Below are 18,578 nucleotides of genomic sequence, written 5' to 3'. Positions count from 1 at the left end.
GCGGTGACAGAGGGTGTGGAAGTCCAGTCGGCGACCGAGGAGGCCGAGATTGAAGTGGTGGGAGTGGAGGACGGTGTCGAGGCCGTGACAGAAGATTGCAGAGTCGAGGCGGTTGCTGAGGAGATTGAGGTCGAGGCCGTGAGTGAGGCTGTGGACCTTGAGGCAGTGACAAAGGAGGTCGGGGTGGAGGTGGTGACAATAGAGGTTGGGGAAGTGGAGGTGCTGACAGTGGAGGACGGGCTCGAGGAGGTACCAGAGGATGCTGGACTGGAGGCTGCTGAGGAGGAGGTCGGGCTTGCGGTGGTTGTGGACGTGATCGAGGCCGTGCTCGAGGATGTTGGACTTGAGGCGGTGACCGAGGAGGTTGAGGTTGAGGCCGTGTGAGCGGAGGACAGGCTCGTGGCAGAGACTGAGGTTGAGGCCGTGCCTGAGGATGTGGAAGTCGAGGCCGTGCCTGAGGATGTGGAAGTCGAGGCCGTGACGAAGGAGGACGGGGTGGAGGCGCTAAGAGAGGATTGCAGACTCAAGTCTGTGGTGGAGGAGGTGGAGGCCGTGCCCAAGGATGTTGAACTTGAGGCCGGGACTGAGGCGGTTGGACTAGATGCGATGACCGAGGAGGCTGAGGTTGAGGTGGTGGGAGTGGAGGACGGTGTCGAGGCTGTGACAGAGGATTGCAGACTGGAGGCGGTTGAGGAGGAAACTGAGGTCGAGGCCGTGCCTGAGGCTGTGGAGCTTGAGGCAGTGACAAAGGAGGTCGGGGTGGAGGCGGTGACAGTAGAGGTTGGGGAAGTGGAGGTGCTGACAGTGGAGGACGGGCTCGAGGAGGTACCAGAGGATGCTGGACTGGAGGCTGCTGAGGAGGAGGTCGGGCTGGTGGTGGTGGTTGTGGAGGTGGCGAGGGCCGTGCTGGAGGGTGTAGGAATTGAGGCGGTGACCCAGGAGGTTGAGCTTGGGGCCGTGTGAGCAGAGGACGGGCTCATGGCATAGATTGAGGGAGTGGAGGACGGTGTCCAGGCCGTTACAGAAGATTTCAGACTTTTGGCGGATGCTGAGGAGGTTGAGCTCGAGGCCATGACTGAGGCTGTAGAAGTCGAGGTGGTGATGAAGGAGGTCGGGGTGGAGGTGGTGACAATAGAGGTTGGGGAAGAGGAGGTGCTGACAGTGGAGGACGGGCTCGAGGAGGTACCAGAGGATGCTGGACTGGAGGCTGCTGTGGAGGAGGTCGGGCTTGTGGTGGTTTTGAACTTGGTTGAGGCCGTGTTCGAGTTTGTAGGACGTGAGGTGGTGACTGAGGAGGTTGAGGTTGAGGCCGTGTGAGCGGAGGATGGGCTCGTGGCAGAGACTGAGGTCAAGGCCGTGCCTGAGGATGATGGACTGGAGGCCGTGACGGAGGATGTGGAAGTCGAGGCAGTGACGAAGGAGGTTGGGGTGGAGTCGGTGCCCGTAGGGTCTGAGTTTGAGTGGAGTGAAGTGGAGTATTGCCTGGAGAGATTGATAGAGAATTGTAGACTCGTGGCGGTTAAGTAATTTTCGGCCGTGGCTGTGACTGAGGATACTGGACTCGAAGCCTTGACTGTGTATATGGATTTTGAGGCAGTGACAGTGGGGTTTGAGATTGAGGCAGTTTCAGAGGAGGATTCTTTACTTGAGGCTTCTGCAGAAGTGTTTGGGCTTGAAGCAGAAGTGTTGGAGGTCAAGGTCGTGGTTGTTGTTGTTGTGCTGCTGGCACCTGTGGACACAGTGAGTGTGGCTCAGCCGTGGGTCCTCCCTTGCAGTCGCGGTTCGTCGGAATTGGGCGATAACATCTCCCCTCCCTTCCCTTCTCTGGAACCCTCGTTATCGTGGCTTTATCTCCAGGTCACGGCCTCGTGTGATCCGTTCCCCACCCCATCCCATCCCGCGCCCGCCTTTCCCCTTTGCCTCCTTCAGCCTCTCCTGTGTCCTTGCCCCCCTACACCCTCTTCCTCCCTCTCACTTTCTTCCCACGCCTTTCCTGTGCCCGTTTGCACGTCCCTCACGTGTGCACACTGTGTCAGGGCAAGGACACACGTGTGCAACCCTGGAGCCTTGGACAGGGACGAGGCTGGCCAGGAGGACCAATTCTCGGCCTCCACTCTCCCTTGTCACTGCTGTCATCCTGGGCTGGGGAGTCGTGGGGTGTCCCCATCCCTCTCCCTGTCTGGGGTCCCATCCCTGTCAATGTCCATGTCCCTGTCCCCGTCCCCATCCCTGCCTCTGTCCCCGTTCCTGTCCTCATTCCCATCCCTGTCCCCATCCTTGCCCCGTTCCCATTCCCGTTCCTGTCCCTGTCCCCATCTCCATCCCTGTCCCCATCACTGTCCCCATCCCTGTCCCCATCCTTGTCTTTATCCCCATCACCAATGTCCCTGTCCCCGTCCCCAGTGTCCCTTTCACCACCAGGACAGTGCCACCTCAGGCTGTGGAGGCCGATTCCCCCCGAGCCTCCCCAACGCGCCCCCCGAGCACCCCAAGGAGATGACTTGGGGGAGGCTGCCCTCTCCTGCCCCCCACGGCTGCGTTTCGGTGCCCCCCGGCCGGGCGCCACTCACCTGCCACATCCCCACAGAAGAGGAGGAGGAAGAGGAGGAGGAAGGCCCAGGTGCAAGCCCCCATCTTGGTACCCCCCAGCCTCGCGGTGCCGCCGGCAGCATCCCAGTGCGGAGCCATGCCCGGGGCATGAGCGGCGGTGGGGAACTTTGCCCCTCTGTGGGGAGGAGCCGCATGTCCCCGCCTGGCACTGCCCCGGGGCGGGCAGTTGTTGGGGGCATGCAGCCGTGCCCAGACCCCTTGTGGGCATCACGACCCCCGAGCAGACCCCCCACACCCTCCCCATTATCACCACCATCACCGCCACCACCCCGGGGCCACCACAACATCACAGGGAGGGGGTGTTTGCCCCGTTTGAGGTGAATCTGACCCAAAATGGGGAGCAGGGACTGTGGGTTCTAGGGGACCATGGTGCTGGTGGGGACCCCCCAGGAGGACCCAGCTGGACCCCAGCGGCTGCAGCCCCCAGGGAGCCAGGATTAGCTGTTTCCCATCTCCGCCCACGCCGTAGCTGGCATGGGGCCATGGGAAGGTGCACCGGTGCCAGGCGGGGTGGCACCAGCAGAATATTTATTGCCTTTTGGGATGGGCACACACAAAGCCGGGCGTCCGCCCCCCCCCCCCCCCCCCCCCCCGAGCTGGGATCTGCAAACAGGGGCGTTTCCTCTTCATCAATGAGCAAACAAACGCGCCCCGGACCCGCCAAGCCCATTAGCAGTCACGTCCGTGCTGTCCTGGGCAGCTTCCAGCTGTGTCGGAGTTCTCTGAGATCTATTCCAGCTTTGTCTGGGTCTTTCCAGATCGATTCCAACCATGTTTGGGTCTTCTGAGACTGTTTCCAGCCAAGGCTGGGTCTTTCCAGATCGATTCCGACCATGGTTTGGTCTACTGAGATCATTTTCAGCCACAGTTGGGTCTTTCCAAATCGATTCCAACCCTGGTTGAGTCTTCTGAGATCAATTCCAGCCATGGTTGGGTCTCCCGGTCTCAATTCCAGCCCCTCCCAACCTTGACCCAAGCCCCCAGCCCAAGTACGCCATTGGCTGTGCTCTCCCAACCCCAGCTGCCCACATTATTTTTCAGAAGACAACAAAAATACGTTAATAAATATAATTAAATATATTTCCACGGGGACGAGGCTCATCCTGCTCCGGCCCAGGCGAAGCTTTGCAAGGAAGGATGGGACCTGGGTGCTATTGTGTCCTCTCCAGTGAGGTGTCCCCAAGGCCATGGGAGACCCCTCTTCTCTCACAGAAGAACCAGATCCTGCCAGTTTTTGCCCCAAAAATGAGAAATGCTGAGAGGAGGAGGTTTTCCCGCACGGTGAGGTCGGCGGTCTCTGCCACCCAAGCCAAGGGTCCTGTGTGGTGGGTGATGAAGGGCATTGAGGTGGTCTTGGCCCCTCCTCAAGCTGGCTTTGGGGGCCACTTTGCAGCTCACAGGGACGCCGCACCTTCTGCTTCCCCCTGTGAAGAGGGAAGGAGCATGGAGGCCAGATCCGGGGTGGCCTGGAGAAGTCATGGAGGCCCCATTGCGAGTCTTCAAGATCAGGTTTGGCTTCGGGGCTTCGAGGAACCCAACGTGGTGTGAGACATCCCTGGACGGCTTGGACTGGGTGAGCTTGAAGGCTTCCTTCCATCCCGTCCCAACTCATCCCACCCCAACTCATCCCACCCCACGGCTCTACCACAGCCACCATCTTGTGCACCCACCAGCACAGGAGGGTCTGCAACGTCTGCGTTGGTCTTGTAGGAGCTGTGAGCGTAGGGACCTGGAAGGGGAGAAGATTCTGGTGAGGAATTTTCTGGTGAGGGTCTTCTCCCCATGAAGGGTCTGGGTTTGCCCCCACCAGATCTCACCTTGACGTAGCGTCGAGCCTCTGCCGTTGACGTGGTAGATGCCGGTGGCACGAGCGTTGCGCTTGCCATCTGGCCACCTATGGTCCTCGCTGTGGAGCAAGGCCTCCCGTGAGGCTCATGCATGGGGTGGGATGGGGCCGAACCCTCCCACTTCATGGGGATAAGCTGCCCCCTCCCCCAAATTGAGATAAAGAGGCACTTCTGAGGGTGTTGGACCTCCTCTCTGGACCTCCCCCAGCTGCCCGCCCTGCTCCCTTCACCTGGTGCTGGGCGTTTTTCTCTTCCCCTGGGCCAAGCAGATGGAGAGGACGATGCAGAGGACGAGCAGGATGAGGAGGGTCAGCCCCAGCCCCAGCCCCACGCCCAGCCCCAGCCCCAGTTTGCTGATGTGGGTCTGGCAGCGGTCGCCGGAGGAGAGGTACCAGGGCACATCGGGGCAGCTGCGGGAGAAGACACAGCATGGGCAGGGTCCTGGACCCCCGGATCCGGCCCCGGATATTCGTCGGGGGTCAGGATCCTTCAGGTTCCCAGGATCCCTCCCAGAGGAGGGGAGAAGGTGGGAGAGCCAGCCCCATGTCCATGGGTTGGGGTCAAGGGTTGGGGTTTGGGGAGTCAAGGATTGGGGTTTTGGAGGACAAGTAATGGGTTTTGGGGACAAAAGTTGGGATTTGGAAGTCAAGGGTTGGGTATGGAGGGCAAGGATTGGGTTTGGGGGACAGAAGTTGGGATTTGTAGAGCAAGGGTTGGGCTTTGGGGGACAAGGATTGGATTTTGGGGGTAAAAAGTTGGGATCTGAAGATTAATAGTTGGATTTCGGAGGGCAAGGGTTGGGGTTTGGGGTTCAAACTCTGGAATTTGGGTTCAAGGATTGGGGTTGGGGTTCACAGCAGGGATAGGACTTGGGGTGGGGGTGAGGGTTGGGTCCCAACGCTGCGACCAGAACCAGATTTGGGTTAGGACAGGGTTGGGTTCAGGACCAGAACCTGGCTATCAGCTAGCATTGGGCAGGTTGGGACCGACACGTGGGGCAAAATCTGGGGCTAAAGGCCAGGATTTGGGGGCAAGGTCGGGCGGGCGGCGCTCACAAGCAGCGGGGCCCATCCAGCGTCACCCGGCACAGCCCGGGGCCACAGTTGATGGTGCCGGGAACGTTGAGGGTGCAGTTGGTGACGCAGAGGAGGCTGTTATTCATCCAGTAGGGGTAGTAGAAGTGGCTGAAGTTGGCTGGCGTGTACTTCCGGCAGAGCTCTGCAGGGGACGGCGATGCCGGTCAGACCCCGTCCCCATCCCACTCCCCGCCACCACCCCACTGCCCGCACTCACCGGTGGCGTTGAGCTCCGGCGCGGCGGCGAAGGCCCTCCGGGTGGCGAGCGCACCAAAGCAGAGCCCTTCTGTAAGAGATTGGGGGGGTCACCGGAGCCCCCTTGGTGCAAGAAATGGGGTGAGGAGGCCCAATCCTACATCCCCCAGCACCCACCCACTCCTTTGCTGCAGTTTTGGGGCTGGATGGCCGCGTTCGAAGCCTCCAGCAGCTCCCGAGTCCTCTGGCCGAGGCTGGCGTTGGCTTGGCCCCTGGCTGGAGGCTGCAGCAGGACTTTGTAGTTCACCACCACGCTGCCTTCCCTGGGGGGCACAAAGGGTGGGGGGTGAGGGACACGGCGGGCTCCTCGCCTGTTCCCATCCCCGTGCTCTTCATCCCCTTCTTCATCCCCATCTTCATCCCCTACTTCATGCCCTTCACCATCCCCAGGCCCTTCTTCATCCCCATCCCCATCTTCATCCCCAACCTCATCTTCATCCCCATGTCCTTCTTTATCCCCATATTCCTCCTCAGCCTCATCTTCCTCCTCAACCTCATCTTCATCCCCAGGCCCTTCCTGATCCCCACGCTGCCCTTCTTCATCCCCATGCCCTTCATCGCCATCTTCATCCCTGTCCCCAACCTCATCTCCATCCCCATGTCCTTCTTCACCCCCATACCTATCTTCTTCTTCATCCCCATGCCCTTCATCCCCATCTTCCTCCCTATCCCATCCCATCCCATTCTCGCCGTTGGCCACAAACTCACGTCAGAGCCAGCACCCGGGTGCCGCGGTAGCCGGAGACGTTCTGGTAGACCCGATCCATCTGGGGACAAGAAGACACGTGTCACCCGTCGTGACATGGGGCTGCTGTCGCGACACCATCATGATGCTGGGGTACTCACGGTGCGGCTGAACTCGTCCGCGAAGCTGCGGAAGGCGGCGGATGAGGTGTCCCCCATGTCCCCGGAGAAGCGGCGGTTGGTGACGCGCGCCATCAGCGCCACGCTGGGACCCAGCTCTTGGGGAGGAAGAGGAGGAGGAGGAGGTTGGTGAGGTCCCATGGTGAGTCCCCAAGGTTAGGAGGGACAATGGGGGCATCCCCCCCACGCCTTACCCGCTGTGATGTTGATGGTCGAGGCCCCAAACTGGCAGCGGGCTCCGTCCACGTTGGGGGGACACAGGCAAATGGTCCCAGTCCAGTACCCCCCGTTCAGGCAGGGGTCTGTGGGGAGAGGGGGGGTCGTGGGTACTCCCCCTGCACCCCCCTTTTCCCACGGCATCCTCCCACCCAGCGCATTCGGCGGGGTCGGAACGGGGAGAAAAGGCGACACCAACGGCTTTGGGGTTGGAGCAGCCTCCATCAAGGTCCACAGTGACGCCGACCTCCCTGGGTGGGGCTCCGGGTCTCCTAAAGGAGCCCCGGGAAGCCAAAGGGCCACCAACCTGCGGTGGTAGGGATGGCGGTGGTGGTGGTTCTCCTGGTGCTCCTCGGCGTGGCCTTGGTGGTAGGGCGAGCGGGCGTGGCGGTGCTGGTGGTGGTCATGGTCACGGTCGTGGTGGTGGCACCTTGCCTCTCGCACCGGGGCCCTTCGAAGCCCGGGGGGCAATAGCACTCGGTGCCCACGGCCGTGCCCCCGTGCTGGCAGGCGGTGGCCTCGTCGCGGACGTCGCAGCGGCGTCCTGACAGCCCCGGGGGGCAGACGCAGCGGTCGCCCACGGCAGTGCTGCCGGCGGCGCAGCGGGCGGCGGCGTCCGGCCTCTCGCAGGTGAGGCCGGAGAAGCCGGGCGGGCAGAGGCACTCGGTGCGGTTGGCGACGCCGCCGTTGAGGCAGGTGACTGCAAAGGGGAGGCCAGGTGGGTGACTTCCTCCTCCTCCTCATCTTCATCCCCTCCAGGAGAACCCCCCCCCTTCCCCTCCCGGCTCTTGGAAGCCCCCAGGGGCACACAGTGGGTGCAGCGGTGGACCTCCATCCATCCTCCCTCCCCAGGAGGCCCCCACCCAGGGACGCCCACTGGGTGCTGCACCCGCTTGCGTTCCCTCCTCCTCCGTCAGCCCCACAAGACTCCAGGTTCCTCCTGACCATGGGCAGGAGACCCCAACCCACCCCAAGGAGACCCCTTGAGTCCCAACCACTGGGTGCTGCACCCACTTCCATCCTCTCCTCCTTCCTCCCCTCAAGGAGAACCCCAAGGACCCCAACGCCCCAAGGACCCCCACCCCAAGGACCCCCACCCCAACGACCCAATACCCAAAGAATCCCCACCCCCAAGGACCCCAACAACCCAAGGACCCTCACGACCTCAAGGGCCCCAAAACCCTGAGGACCCCCTACCCCAAAGACCCCCACCCCAAGGAACCGATGTCCCAAGAACCCTCCCCACTCCAAGGACCCCTTGCCCCAAGAACCCCCCACCCAGAGGACCCCAACACCCCAAGGACCCCAACACCCCGAGGACCCCCCCATCCCAAGGACCCCCACCCCGTGACACCCACTGGCCGGAGGGCTGGACCCGTGCGGCAGGAAGAGGCAGATCATGGCCGAGACAGTGCTGTTGGTGACAGTGGTGACACCGGTGGTGCTGGGAGGGGATGGGGGTGTCCCTGTGGTGGCCGCCATGTTGGTGGGGGTGGTCGGGGGGGTGACGTTGCTTTTGGGGGGGGTCACGAGCGTTGTGTTGACTTCCCAAGGCATCGTTGCGTTGCTTTCCAAGGGTGTTGGCTCCGTGGTTTCGCTTTCTGGGGGGGCCAGGAACGTCGTGTTGCTTTCTAGGGGGGCCAGAACTGTGACATTGCTTTCCGGGGGGGCCAGGAGTGTTGTGTTTCTCTCTGGGGGGGTCACAAGTGTTGCGTTGACTTCCCCATGTGTTGGCGGCGTGGTCGTTGCGTTGCTTTCCAAGGGCGTTGGTGTCGTGGTTTCACTTTTGGGGGGGGGCAGAAATGTGGTGTTGCCTCCTGGAGGGGTCATGAGTGTCGTGTTGCTTTCTGCGGGGTCCACGACTGTGACATTACTTTCTGGGGGGGTCAGGAGCATTGTATTCCTTGCTGGGGGGGTCACGAGTGTTGTGTTGACTTCCCCACGCGTTGTTGAGTTGTTTTCCAAGGGTGTTGGTGCCGTGGTTTCACTTTCTGGGGGGGGCGTGAGTGTCGTGTTGCTTTCGGGGGGGGTCAGGACTGTCATATTACTTTCGGGGGGGGGCAGAAGCGTTGTATTCCTTGCTGGGGGGGTCCCAAGCGTTGCGTTGACTTCCCCATGCATGGTTGTGTTGCTTTCCAAGGTTGTTGGCTCCGTGGTTTCGCTTTCAGGGGGGGCCAGGAATGTCGTGTTGCTTTCAGGGGGGGCCAGGAGCGTTGTGTTGCTTTCGGGGGGGGGCAGGAGCATTGTATTCCTTGCTGGGGGGGTCACGAGCGTTGCGTTGACTTCCCCATGCGTCGCTGCGTTGCTTTCCAAGGTTGTTGGCACCGTGGTTTCACTTTCTGGGGCGGACGTGAGCGTCGTGTTGTTTTCTGGGGGGGCCAGAACTGTGACGTTGCTTCCCGGGGGGGCCGTGGGCATCATGTCGTTTCCCGGGGGGGTCCCGAGCGTCGCGTTGACTTCCCCACCTCTTGGCGTCGTCGTCGCGCCGTCGCTTTCCCAGCGTGTCGTCGCCGTGCCGTCGCTCGCCGGGGGGGTTGTGAGCGTAGCGTTTCCTCCAGGGGGGGCCGTGACCGGGGTCTCCCTTCCCCGTGATACTCCCCCCCCTGCCACCACCCCCATTGTCTTCTCATCTGTGGTGGTGGTGGCGGTGGTGGCGGCACCGAAACACTCGCAGCGGGGTCCCCAGGTCCCCGGGGGGCACCGGCAAGCGCCCCCCACCAGGGTCCCCCCATTGAGGCAAGAGGCGGGGGGCTCGGCGAGCTGGCACGTGGCCCCCCCGAAGCCGGGGGGGCAGACGCAGGCAGTCCCGAAGGCCGTGCCCCCGTTGCGGCAGGCGCCCGAGGGGTCGGGGAGGTCGCAGAGGGGGCCCCCGAAGCCGGGGGGGCAGAAGCACTTGGTGCCCACCGGGGTGCCCCCGTTGCGGCAGGCCTTGGTGGGCTCGGGGGTCTCGCAGCGGGTGCCGTTGAAGCCGGGGGGGCAAGCGCAGGAGCCCCCCACCGCTGTGCCGCCATTCTGGCAGGGGGCTGCGAGGGGGCGGCACGTGAGACCCCCCCCGGGGGGCTGCGTTGAACAGCCATGAACACCCCCCCTCCCCCCCAAATGCACCTTAGTGGGTGGGGACCCCCCCCTTAAAAGCTGGCTGGGACCCCCCCACCCAAGGGATCCCCCAAACAAGGAACCCCTTTAGCCAGGACCCCCCCCTTACCCATAAATCCCCCTTACTCAAGAGTCCCCCCTTACCCAAAGACCCCCCCTTACCCAAAAGTCCCCCTCTTACCCCAAAGACCCACCCCCCCAACCAGAGACACCCCCCCTTACCCAAAGACCCCCCCTTACCCAAGAATCCCCCTTACCCAAGGCCCCCCCCACCCAAGACCCCCCCCACCCAAATACCCCCCTTACCCCAAATCCCCTTACTCAAAGACCCCTGCTTACCCAAGACCCCCCCCTTACCCAAGAGTCCCCCTCTTACACCAAAGACCCCCCCCTTAACCCAAAGACCTCAATTACCCCAAAAAAACCCTTACCCAGGACCCCCCCCTTACCCAAAGACCCCTCCTTACCCAAAAAATCCCCCCCCCCCAAATTTCCCTCCCCACAATCCCCCCTCCCCCCAATGCCCCCCACTCACCCGAGGGTGCCACAGCGGGGACGAGGAGGAGGAAGAGGAGGAGGAAGAGGAGGCAGCGGAGCAGCATCGTGCCGGGGGGGGCCCTTCGCCTGCCGTCGCCGCCGGGGGGGGGCCGCGCCTCGGCCCCCCTTTTATCGGGGAGGCCGGGGGCGGGCAGGAGCCGGCCCCGATAAGATTGGGGCGAGAGGCGGCGCCTGCTGGGGCGGTGCCCCCCCCCCCCCATGCCTTGTGCCCAAATCTGACCCCCCCCTTTCACCTGTCCTCCCCCCCCCCCGGTGGCTGCTGAGTCACTGGGGATGGAGGCGGGAGGGGCACGCGTGTGGCCTGGTCCCCCCCCCAAAAAAAGTCCCTGTACCCCCCCCCCAAAAAAAGTCCTTGTCACCCCCTAAAAAAAGTCCCTTTCCCCCCTAAAAGTGGTCCTACCCCCCCAAAAGTGGCCCTGTCCCTCCTCCAAAAGTCCCTGTCCCCCCCCAAAAAAAGTTCCTATTCCCCCCCCCAAAGGTGGCCCTGTCCCCCTCCACACTCCATCCCCTTGAGGTGTCCCAGTACAACCCTGTGTGTGGCCCCCCCTCCTCCCCCAGGACTGAGCCACCAGGGTTGTCCCCCCCCCCCGAGGTAGAGGGGAACCCCCCCAACCTGCTGCCCCCCTCCCGCAGCTACTGAGCCCCCTCCCAGGTGCCGCACCCCCCCCCCCCCCCCCAAATTCCTAAAGACCCTAAAGTGCCAGGGACCCCCCCAAATTCAGCACACCCCATACCTGCTCCCCCTCCCCTCAAGGGGCTGGGACCCCAAAATAACCCCCCCCCACCCCCAAATATTCCCCCCCCCCCCCAAATACCCCCCCCAAAATATCTCCCCCCAGTCCTCCCCCCATTTTGGGTGTGCTCTGATTTAGGGCCAAGGACCAACCCCGAGTGAGTGGAGCCAATTAGCCGGGACTAACGAGAGCAATTAATTTATTACAGGCCAGGGGGGCCCAAATAAATAATAAATAGAGGGAGGGGGGCGAGGGGGGGGGGCCCTGGGCACGGCCTGCGTGCCAGGGGCCCGGCCCATGGGGGGCAGAGCCGGGGGGGTCTCCGCACGCCATCCTGGCTGTGGAGGGTCCTCACGGCGGGGGTCTCAGCGAGGGTCTGGTGATATGCATCTGGGGGGAGGGGGAATAGAGGGGGGGGAGTTAGAGAGGTCCGGGGGGGTGGCTGTGGGGGGGGGGGGCGGGTCTGGGGGGGACACCCACCGGCATGTCGGTGTTCACAAGGTCCAGCGAGGGTGTGAAGCTCCGTAGGCTGCCGCCTGTTGGGGACATGGAGGGGGGGGGGGGTGGCGATGGGGTGAGCGGCTGTGGACCCCCCCACCCCCCAAATGCTGCCCCCCCACGGAGCCCCCCTGACCTGTGCTGGCGCCGTTGTTGGTGAAGAGGAAGCCGTCGGGGGAGGTCCAGATGCCGCCATCGTTCTCGTACCAGCTGTCCCCAACGGAGGACGAAACGTTCCTGGGGGGCAGCGCCAGGGGGCTCAGAGGGGGGCAGAGGGATGGGGGAGGGGGCTGTGCCCCCCCCCCCCACCTGCCCAGGTGTCCGCCACCAACCCCACGCAGAAGCAGAAGACCCCAAGGGTACGTACCCAGCACCAAAGCTGCTTTGAGGCAAAGACCCCCAACCCAACCCAACTCAACCCAACCCAACCCAACCCAACCCAACCAACTGTCCTGACTCAACTCAACCCAACCAACCCAACCCAACTCAACCCAATCCCAACCCAACCAACCCAACCCAACATGACCCCACCTCAACTCAACCCGACCAACTCAACTCAGCCCAACCTCAACTCAACCAACTGAACCATCCCAACCCAACTCAACCCAACCAACCCAACCCAACATGACCCCACCCCAACTCAACCCGACCAACTCAACTCAGCCCAACCTCAACTCAACCAACTGAACCATCCCAACCCAACTCAACCCAACCAACCCATCCTGACCCAACTCAACCCAATCAACCCAACATGACCCCATCCCAACTCAACCAAGCCAACCCAAATCCAACCCCCACCAACCCATGGTGACCCCACCCCAACACGACGAACCAAACCATCCCAACCCAACCCAATGTGACCCCCACCCCAACTCCACGAACTAAATAATCCCAACCCAACGCAACCCAACCCAACCCAACATGACCCCATGCCAACTCAGTGAACCAAAACACCTCAACCCAACCCAACTCAACCCAACAGGACCCACTCAACGTGACCCCCCCCACCTCAACAAACCATCCCGTCCCAATCCACCCCAACCGTCCCTGCCCCTCTACCTTCTCCACTCCTTCCTCCTCTTCACCAGCAGCACGACGAAGACGATGCAGGCGATGAGCAGCACCGTGGCCACCAACCCCAGCCCGGTGGCCACCTTGCTGATGCGCGCGGAGCACTGGCTGCCCGTGTACCAGTAGAGCGATTCATCCCAGCAGCTGCGGGGACAAGGAAAGGTCAGGCCCAGTGGTCCCAGTGGGGATGGGGGACGGGCACGGGGGTGGGGGGGCACATGGTGACACTCACAAGCACTGTGGCCCGGCGCGGGTGACGTGGCACTGGCCGTGGTAGCAGTTGAGGGTGATGGGCGTGTTGGGCGTGCAGTTGGTGATGCAGCGGATGTTGTTACTCACGTTCTGCGCGTAGTAGTAGTCCTGGTAGCCGACGGGCGCCCGCTGCTGGCACAGTGCTGAGGAGGGGACATGGCGGGCGGGGGGGGAGGGTCAAATGGGGTGGTGGGGTGTGTAGGGGCTGGTGGGGCGCATGGGGGGGGCTCAAGGGACATGTAGGGGGCTGCTAGGACTGATGGAGCAGGTGGGGTGCCTCGAGGGTAGTGGGCTTTATAGGGGTCTAGTGGGGCTCACAGGGGACTGGTGGGGCTCATGTAGGGTGGTGGGCTTTATGGGGGGGGTCTGGTAGGGCTCATAAGGGGCTGGTGGGGCTCATAGGGGGTTGGTGGGGCTCATATAGGGTGGTGGGCTTCATAGGGGCTGGTGGGGCTCATGGGGGCTGGAGGGCTTCATTGGGGGGGTCTTTTGGGGCTCATAGGGGGCTGGTGGGGCTTATGGGGTCTGGAGGGCTTCATGGGGGGGTCTTTTGGGGCTCATAAGGGTCTGTTGGGGTTCATGGGGGCTGGTGGGCTTCATGGGGCTCATTGGGGAGTCTCATGGGGCTCATAGGGACTGGTGGGGTGCATAGGGGGCTCGGGGGGCGCATGGGGGTCCGTGGGGTTACCCCGGCCTCACCATCAAGCGAAGGGGACTCCGTCATGTTCTTGACGACGGGGCTGGATGACACCACAAGGCAGACGACGGCTGTGGGGGGAGAGAAGCTGTCAGAGACCCTTCTCCGGGGCCTCCCCGGGGGGTCGGGGGGCAAGGGGGGGAGGACGGGACACCCACAGGGGTCGTGCTCGCAGTCGCCCTGGCTGTCGGCAGTCTCCCGAAGCTTCTGCACCAGCTTCTCCGTCTTCTCCTGGAACTCCTCGGTCATGTTGGGGCTGGCGATGGTGCTGAAGATGACCTCGTGCTCCACCTCGAGGCCGGTGCCCACGGGGAGGGACGCGGAGGCCCTGCGCACCCGGGCTCCCTGCCTTCTGGAGGCCGCCGGCCCGATGCGGATGATCTTCACGCCCTCGTAGCCGGGCACGGACCTGTAGATCTTGGCCATCTGCCCGGGGAAGGGGTGCCGTGAGGACGGGTCCCGCGTGGCCTGGCCTCCTTTGCGCAGCCCAGCCTTCCCTTGCACAATCCGGACTCCCCCCGTGCTCCTGGCCTCCCCTCATGCAGCCCAGCCTCCCCTTGTACTCCCAAACTCCTCTCACGCAGCCCGGCCTCCCCTCGTGCTCCCGACTTCCCTTTATGTTCCCAGCCTCCCTTTGTGCTCCCAGCCTCCCCTCATGCTCCTGGCCTCCACTTGTGCAGCCCAGCCTCCCTTTGTGCTCCCAACCTCCCTTTGTGCTCCCAGCCTCCCCTTGTGCTTCCAGTCTCCATTTGTGATCCCCACCTCCTCTCCTGTGGCCCGGCCTCCACTTGTGCTCCCGGCCTCCCCCACGCAATCTGGCATCTGTTGGCGCTCCCGGCCTCCCCTCGTGCTCCTGAGCTCCTCTCGCACAGCCTGGCTTCCCCTTGTGCTCCCGGCCTCCCCTCGCTCTCCTGGCATCCGTTTGTGTTCCCGGCCTCTTTTTGTGCTCCCAGCCTCCCTTTATTCTCCCAGCCTCCCCTCTCGCAGCCTGGCCTCCCTTTGTGCTCCTGGCCTCCCTTTGTGCTCCTGGCCTCCCTTTGTGCTCCTGGCCTCCCCTCGTGCTCCTGGCCTCCCTTTGTGCTCCTGGCCTCCTCTCGTGTTCCTGGCCTCCCCTTGCACTGCCCGGCCTCCCATCGTGCTCCCGGCCTGCCCTCCTGCTCCCCGGGCCTCACCTCCTGCCGAAAATGCCTCACGAAGTCCTCGTAGGCCTGCGAGAAGGGGTCCTGCAGCTCCTCCGTGTAGTTGAAGTTGGTGACGGTCACCACCAGCTCCACGTTGGCCACAATCGTCCCCTCGACGGCTGTGGGAGGCAGGAGGGGGGTGAGCGGGGGGGGGTCCGGGGCCGGGCAGAGGCCGTTGGCCAGGGGGAGGCCGTGGGCTGGGGGGGAGGCCGGGGGCTGGGGGGAGGCGGCACTTACGGTTGTCAATGGTGACGGTGTCGGTGGAGAACTCGCACAAGGGGCCGTAGAAGTCAGAGGGGCAGATGCACTTGATATCGTCGTAGTAGCCTCCGTTCTGGCAGACCACTGCGGGGAGAGCGGAGGTCAGGGGGCGCCTCCGGGGGGCACCCAGGGGTGGGGGTCCCGCCCCTGATGGGGAGGGGGGGGGGAAGAATTGGAGTCCCCGGGAAGTGGGGTGGAGAGGGGGAGAAAGGGAGGGAGGTGGAGGCAGACCTGGAGGAACGGTGGTGGTCGTTCGGGTGGTGGTGGTGGTTGTTGGGGTGGTGGTGGTGGTCATAGGGGAGGTGGTGGTGGTCACCGGAGCTGTACTGGTGGACACTGGAGCTCTACTGGTGGTCACTGGAGCTCTACTGGTGGTGACCGCAGCAGTACTGGTAGTGACCGGAGCTGTACTGGTGGTCACTGGAGTTGTACTGGTGGTGTCCGGAGCTGTACTGGTGGTGACTGGAGTTGTACTGTTGCTCACTGGAGCTGTACTGGTGGTGTCCAGAGTTGTACTGGTGGACACTGGAGTTGTACTGGTGGTGTCCGGAGTTGTACTGGTGGACACTGGAGTTGTACTGGTGGACACTGGAGTTGTAGTGGTTGTGTCCGGAGTTGTACTGGTGAACAATGGAGTTGTACTGGTTGTGTCCGTAGTTGTACTGGTAGACACTGGAGTTATACTGGTGGTGTCCGAAGTTGTAGTGGTGGTGTCTGGAGTTGTACTGGTGGACACTGGAGTTGTACTGGTGCTGTCCGTAGTTGTCCTGGTGGTCACTGGATATGTACTAGTGGACACTGGAGTTGTACTGGTGGTGTCCGGAGTTGTACTGGTGGAAACTGGAGTTATACTGCTGGTGTCCGGAGTTGTACTGGTGGTGTCTGGAGTTGTACTGAAGGACACTGGAGTTGTACTGGTGGTGTCCGGACTTGTACTGGTGGAAACTGGAGTTGTATTGGTGGACACTGGAGTTGTACTGGTGCTGTCTGTAGTTGTACTGGTGGACACTGGAGTTGTACTGGTGGACACTGGAGTTGTACTGGTGGTGTCAGGAGTTGTACTGGTGGACACTGGAGTTGTACTGGTGGTGTCCGGAGTTGTACTGGTGGACACTGCAGTTGTACTGCTGGTGTCCGGAGTTGTAGTGGTGGTGTCCGGAGTTGTACTGGTGGACACTGGAGTTGTACTGGTGGTGTCTGGAGTTGTAGTGGTGGACACTGGAGTTGTACTGGTGGTGTCCGTAGTTGTACTGGTGGTGTCCGTAGTTGTACTGGTGGTGTCCGGAGTTGTACTGGTGGACACTGGAGTTGTACTGGTGGTGTCCGGAGTTGTACTGGTGGTGTCCGTAGTTGTACTGGTGGACACTGGGGTTGTAGTGGTGGACACTGGAGTTGTACTGGTGGTGTCTGGGGTTGTACTGGTGGTGTCTGGGGTTGTACTGGTGGTGTCCGGAGTTGTATTGGTGGACACTGGAGTTGTACTGGTGGTGTCCGGAGTTGTAGTGGTGGTGTCCGGAGTTGTACTGGTGGACACTGGAGTTGTACTGGTGGTGTCTGGGGTTGTACTGGTGGACACTGGAGTTGTACTGGTGGTGTCCGTAGTTGTACTGGTGGTGTCCGGAGTTGTAGTGGTGGACACTGGAGTTGTACTGGTGGACACTGGAGTTGTACTGGTGGTGTCCGGAGTTGTACTGGTGGACACTGGAGTTGTACTGGTGGTGTCCGGAGTTGTACTGGTGGTGTCCGTAGTTATATTGGTGGACACTGGAGTTGTAGTGGTGGACACTGGAGTTGTACTGGTGGACACTGGAGTTTTACTGGTGGTGTCCGGAGTTGTAGTGGTGGTGTCCGGAGTTGTAGTGGTGGACACTGGAGTTGTACTGGTGGTGTCAGGAGTTGTACTGGTGGATACTGGAGTTGTACTGGTGGTGTCAGGAGTTGTACTGGTGGACACTGGAGTTGTACTGGTGGTGTCCGGAGTTGTACTGGTGGTGTCCGGAGTTGTACTGCTGGACACTGGAGTTGTACTGGTGGTGTCCGTAGTTGTACTGGTGGTGTCCGTAGTTGTACTGGTGGACACTGGGGTTGTAGTGGTGGACACTGGAGTTGTACTGGTGGCGTCTGGGGTTGTACTGGTGGTGTCCGGAGTTGTACTGGTGGACACTGGAGTTGTACTGGTGGAGTCCGGAGTTGTAGTGGTGGTGTCCGGAGTTGTACTGGTGGACACTGGAGTGGTACTGGTGGTGTCCGGAGTTGTAGTGGTGGTGTCCGGAGTTGTACTGGTGGACACTGGAGTTGTATTGGTGGACACTGGAGTTGTACTGGTGGAGTCCGGAGTTGTAGTGGTGGTGTCCGGAGTTGTACTGGTGGACACTGGAGTTGTACTGGTGGTGTCCGGAGTTGTAGTGGTGGTGTCCGTAGTTGTACTGGTGGACACTGGGGTTGTACTGGTGTACACTGGAGTTGTACTGGTGGTTTCTGGGGTTGTACTGGTGGTGTCCGGAGTTGTACTGGTGGACACTGGAGTTGTACTGGTGGTGTCAGGAGTTGTACTGGTGGACACTGGAGTTGTAGTGGTGGTGGCCGGAGTTGTAGTGGTGGTGTCCGGAGTTGTACTGGTGGACACTGGAGTTGTACTGTTGGACACTGGAGTTGTACTGGTGGTGTCCGTAGTTGTACTGGTGGTGTCCGTAGTTGTACTGGTGGACACTGGAGTTGTACTGGTGGACACTGCAGTTGTACTGGTGGACAGTGGAGTTGTACTGGTGGTGTCTGGGGTGGTAGTGGTGGTGTCCGTAGTTGTACTGGTGGACACTGGAATTGTACTGGTGGTATCTGGAGTTGTACTGGTGGAAACTGGAGTTGTACTGGTGGTGTCCGTAGTTGTACTGGTGGTGTCCGGAGTTGTACTGGTGGACACTGGAGTTGTACTGGTGGTGTCCGGAGTTGTAGTGGTGGTGTCCGTAGTTGTAGTGGTGGACACTGGGGTTGTACTGGTGGACACTGGAGTTGTACTGGTGGACACTGGAGTTGTACTGGTGGTGTCAGGAGTTGTACTGGTGGACACTGGAGTTGTACTGGTGGTGTCCGGAGTTGTAGTGGTGGTGTCCGGAGTTGTACTGGTGGACACTGGAGTTGTACTGGTGGTGTCTGGAATTGTAGTGGTGGACACTGGAGTTGTACTGGTGGTGTCCGGAGTTGTACTGGTGGTGTCCGTAGTTGTACTGGTGGACACTGGAATTGTACTGGTGGTATCTGGAGTTGTACTGGTGGACACTGGAGTTGTACTGGTGGTGTCCGTAGTTGTACTGGTGGTGTCCGTAGTTGTACTGGTGGTGTCCGGAGTTGTACTGGTGGACACT

General features: G+C 61.7%; 3 protein-coding genes across 3 annotated transcripts in view; all 3 read right to left on the bottom strand.

Moving 5' to 3' along the window:
* Positions 1–597: 597 nt before the first annotated feature.
* On the bottom strand, positions 598–3,134 carry LOC310888294 (uncharacterized protein; the record flags this gene model as incomplete). Its single annotated transcript, XM_083814888.1, has 3 exons — positions 2,571–3,134; positions 804–1,729; positions 598–732 (listed from the first exon to the last, which is right to left on the bottom strand). Exons 1-3 carry the CDS (start codon positions 2,686–2,688, stop codon positions 598–600), a joined length of 1,179 nt encoding a protein of 392 aa, XP_083671014.1. The 5' UTR covers positions 2,689–3,134.
* Positions 3,135–3,221: 87 nt separating this feature from the next.
* LOC310888319 (uncharacterized protein) lies at positions 3,222–10,734 on the bottom strand. Its single transcript, XM_083814912.1, has 13 exons — positions 10,500–10,734; positions 8,227–9,891; positions 7,176–7,568; positions 6,847–6,954; positions 6,635–6,750; positions 6,497–6,555; positions 5,906–6,051; positions 5,751–5,819; positions 5,513–5,675; positions 4,688–4,867; positions 4,428–4,516; positions 4,281–4,339; positions 3,222–4,034 (listed from the first exon to the last, which is right to left on the bottom strand). Exons 1-13 carry the CDS (start codon positions 10,720–10,722, stop codon positions 4,005–4,007), a joined length of 3,300 nt encoding a protein of 1,099 aa, XP_083671038.1. The 5' UTR covers positions 10,723–10,734; the 3' UTR covers positions 3,222–4,004.
* Positions 10,735–11,576: 842 nt separating this feature from the next.
* LOC310888293 (uncharacterized protein) overlaps positions 11,577–18,578 on the bottom strand; it is a 19,645-nt gene continuing 12,643 nt past the window's right edge. Inside the window, exons 3-12 of the mRNA XM_083814887.1 lie at positions 15,448–16,413; positions 15,193–15,300; positions 14,947–15,074; positions 13,933–14,200; positions 13,777–13,845; positions 13,058–13,220; positions 12,814–12,969; positions 11,891–11,991; positions 11,737–11,792; positions 11,577–11,646 (exon numbers count right to left, since the gene is read on the bottom strand). Of these exons, the coding sequence (XP_083671013.1) occupies positions 11,608–11,646; positions 11,737–11,792; positions 11,891–11,991; positions 12,814–12,969; positions 13,058–13,220; positions 13,777–13,845; positions 13,933–14,200; positions 14,947–15,074; positions 15,193–15,300; positions 15,448–16,413 (2,054 nt within the window). The 3' untranslated portion in view covers positions 11,577–11,607. The remainder of the gene's footprint in view (positions 11,647–11,736; positions 11,793–11,890; positions 11,992–12,813; positions 12,970–13,057; positions 13,221–13,776; positions 13,846–13,932; positions 14,201–14,946; positions 15,075–15,192; positions 15,301–15,447; positions 16,414–18,578) is intronic.

Source organism: Anser anser, assembly GCF_964211835.1.
Source record: "Anser anser genome assembly, chromosome: 33".
NCBI classification, from domain to species: domain Eukaryota; kingdom Metazoa; phylum Chordata; class Aves; order Anseriformes; family Anatidae; genus Anser; species Anser anser.
The sequence above is the reverse complement of the archived record's forward strand: the minus strand, read 5'-3'. Positions and strand labels throughout refer to the sequence as shown.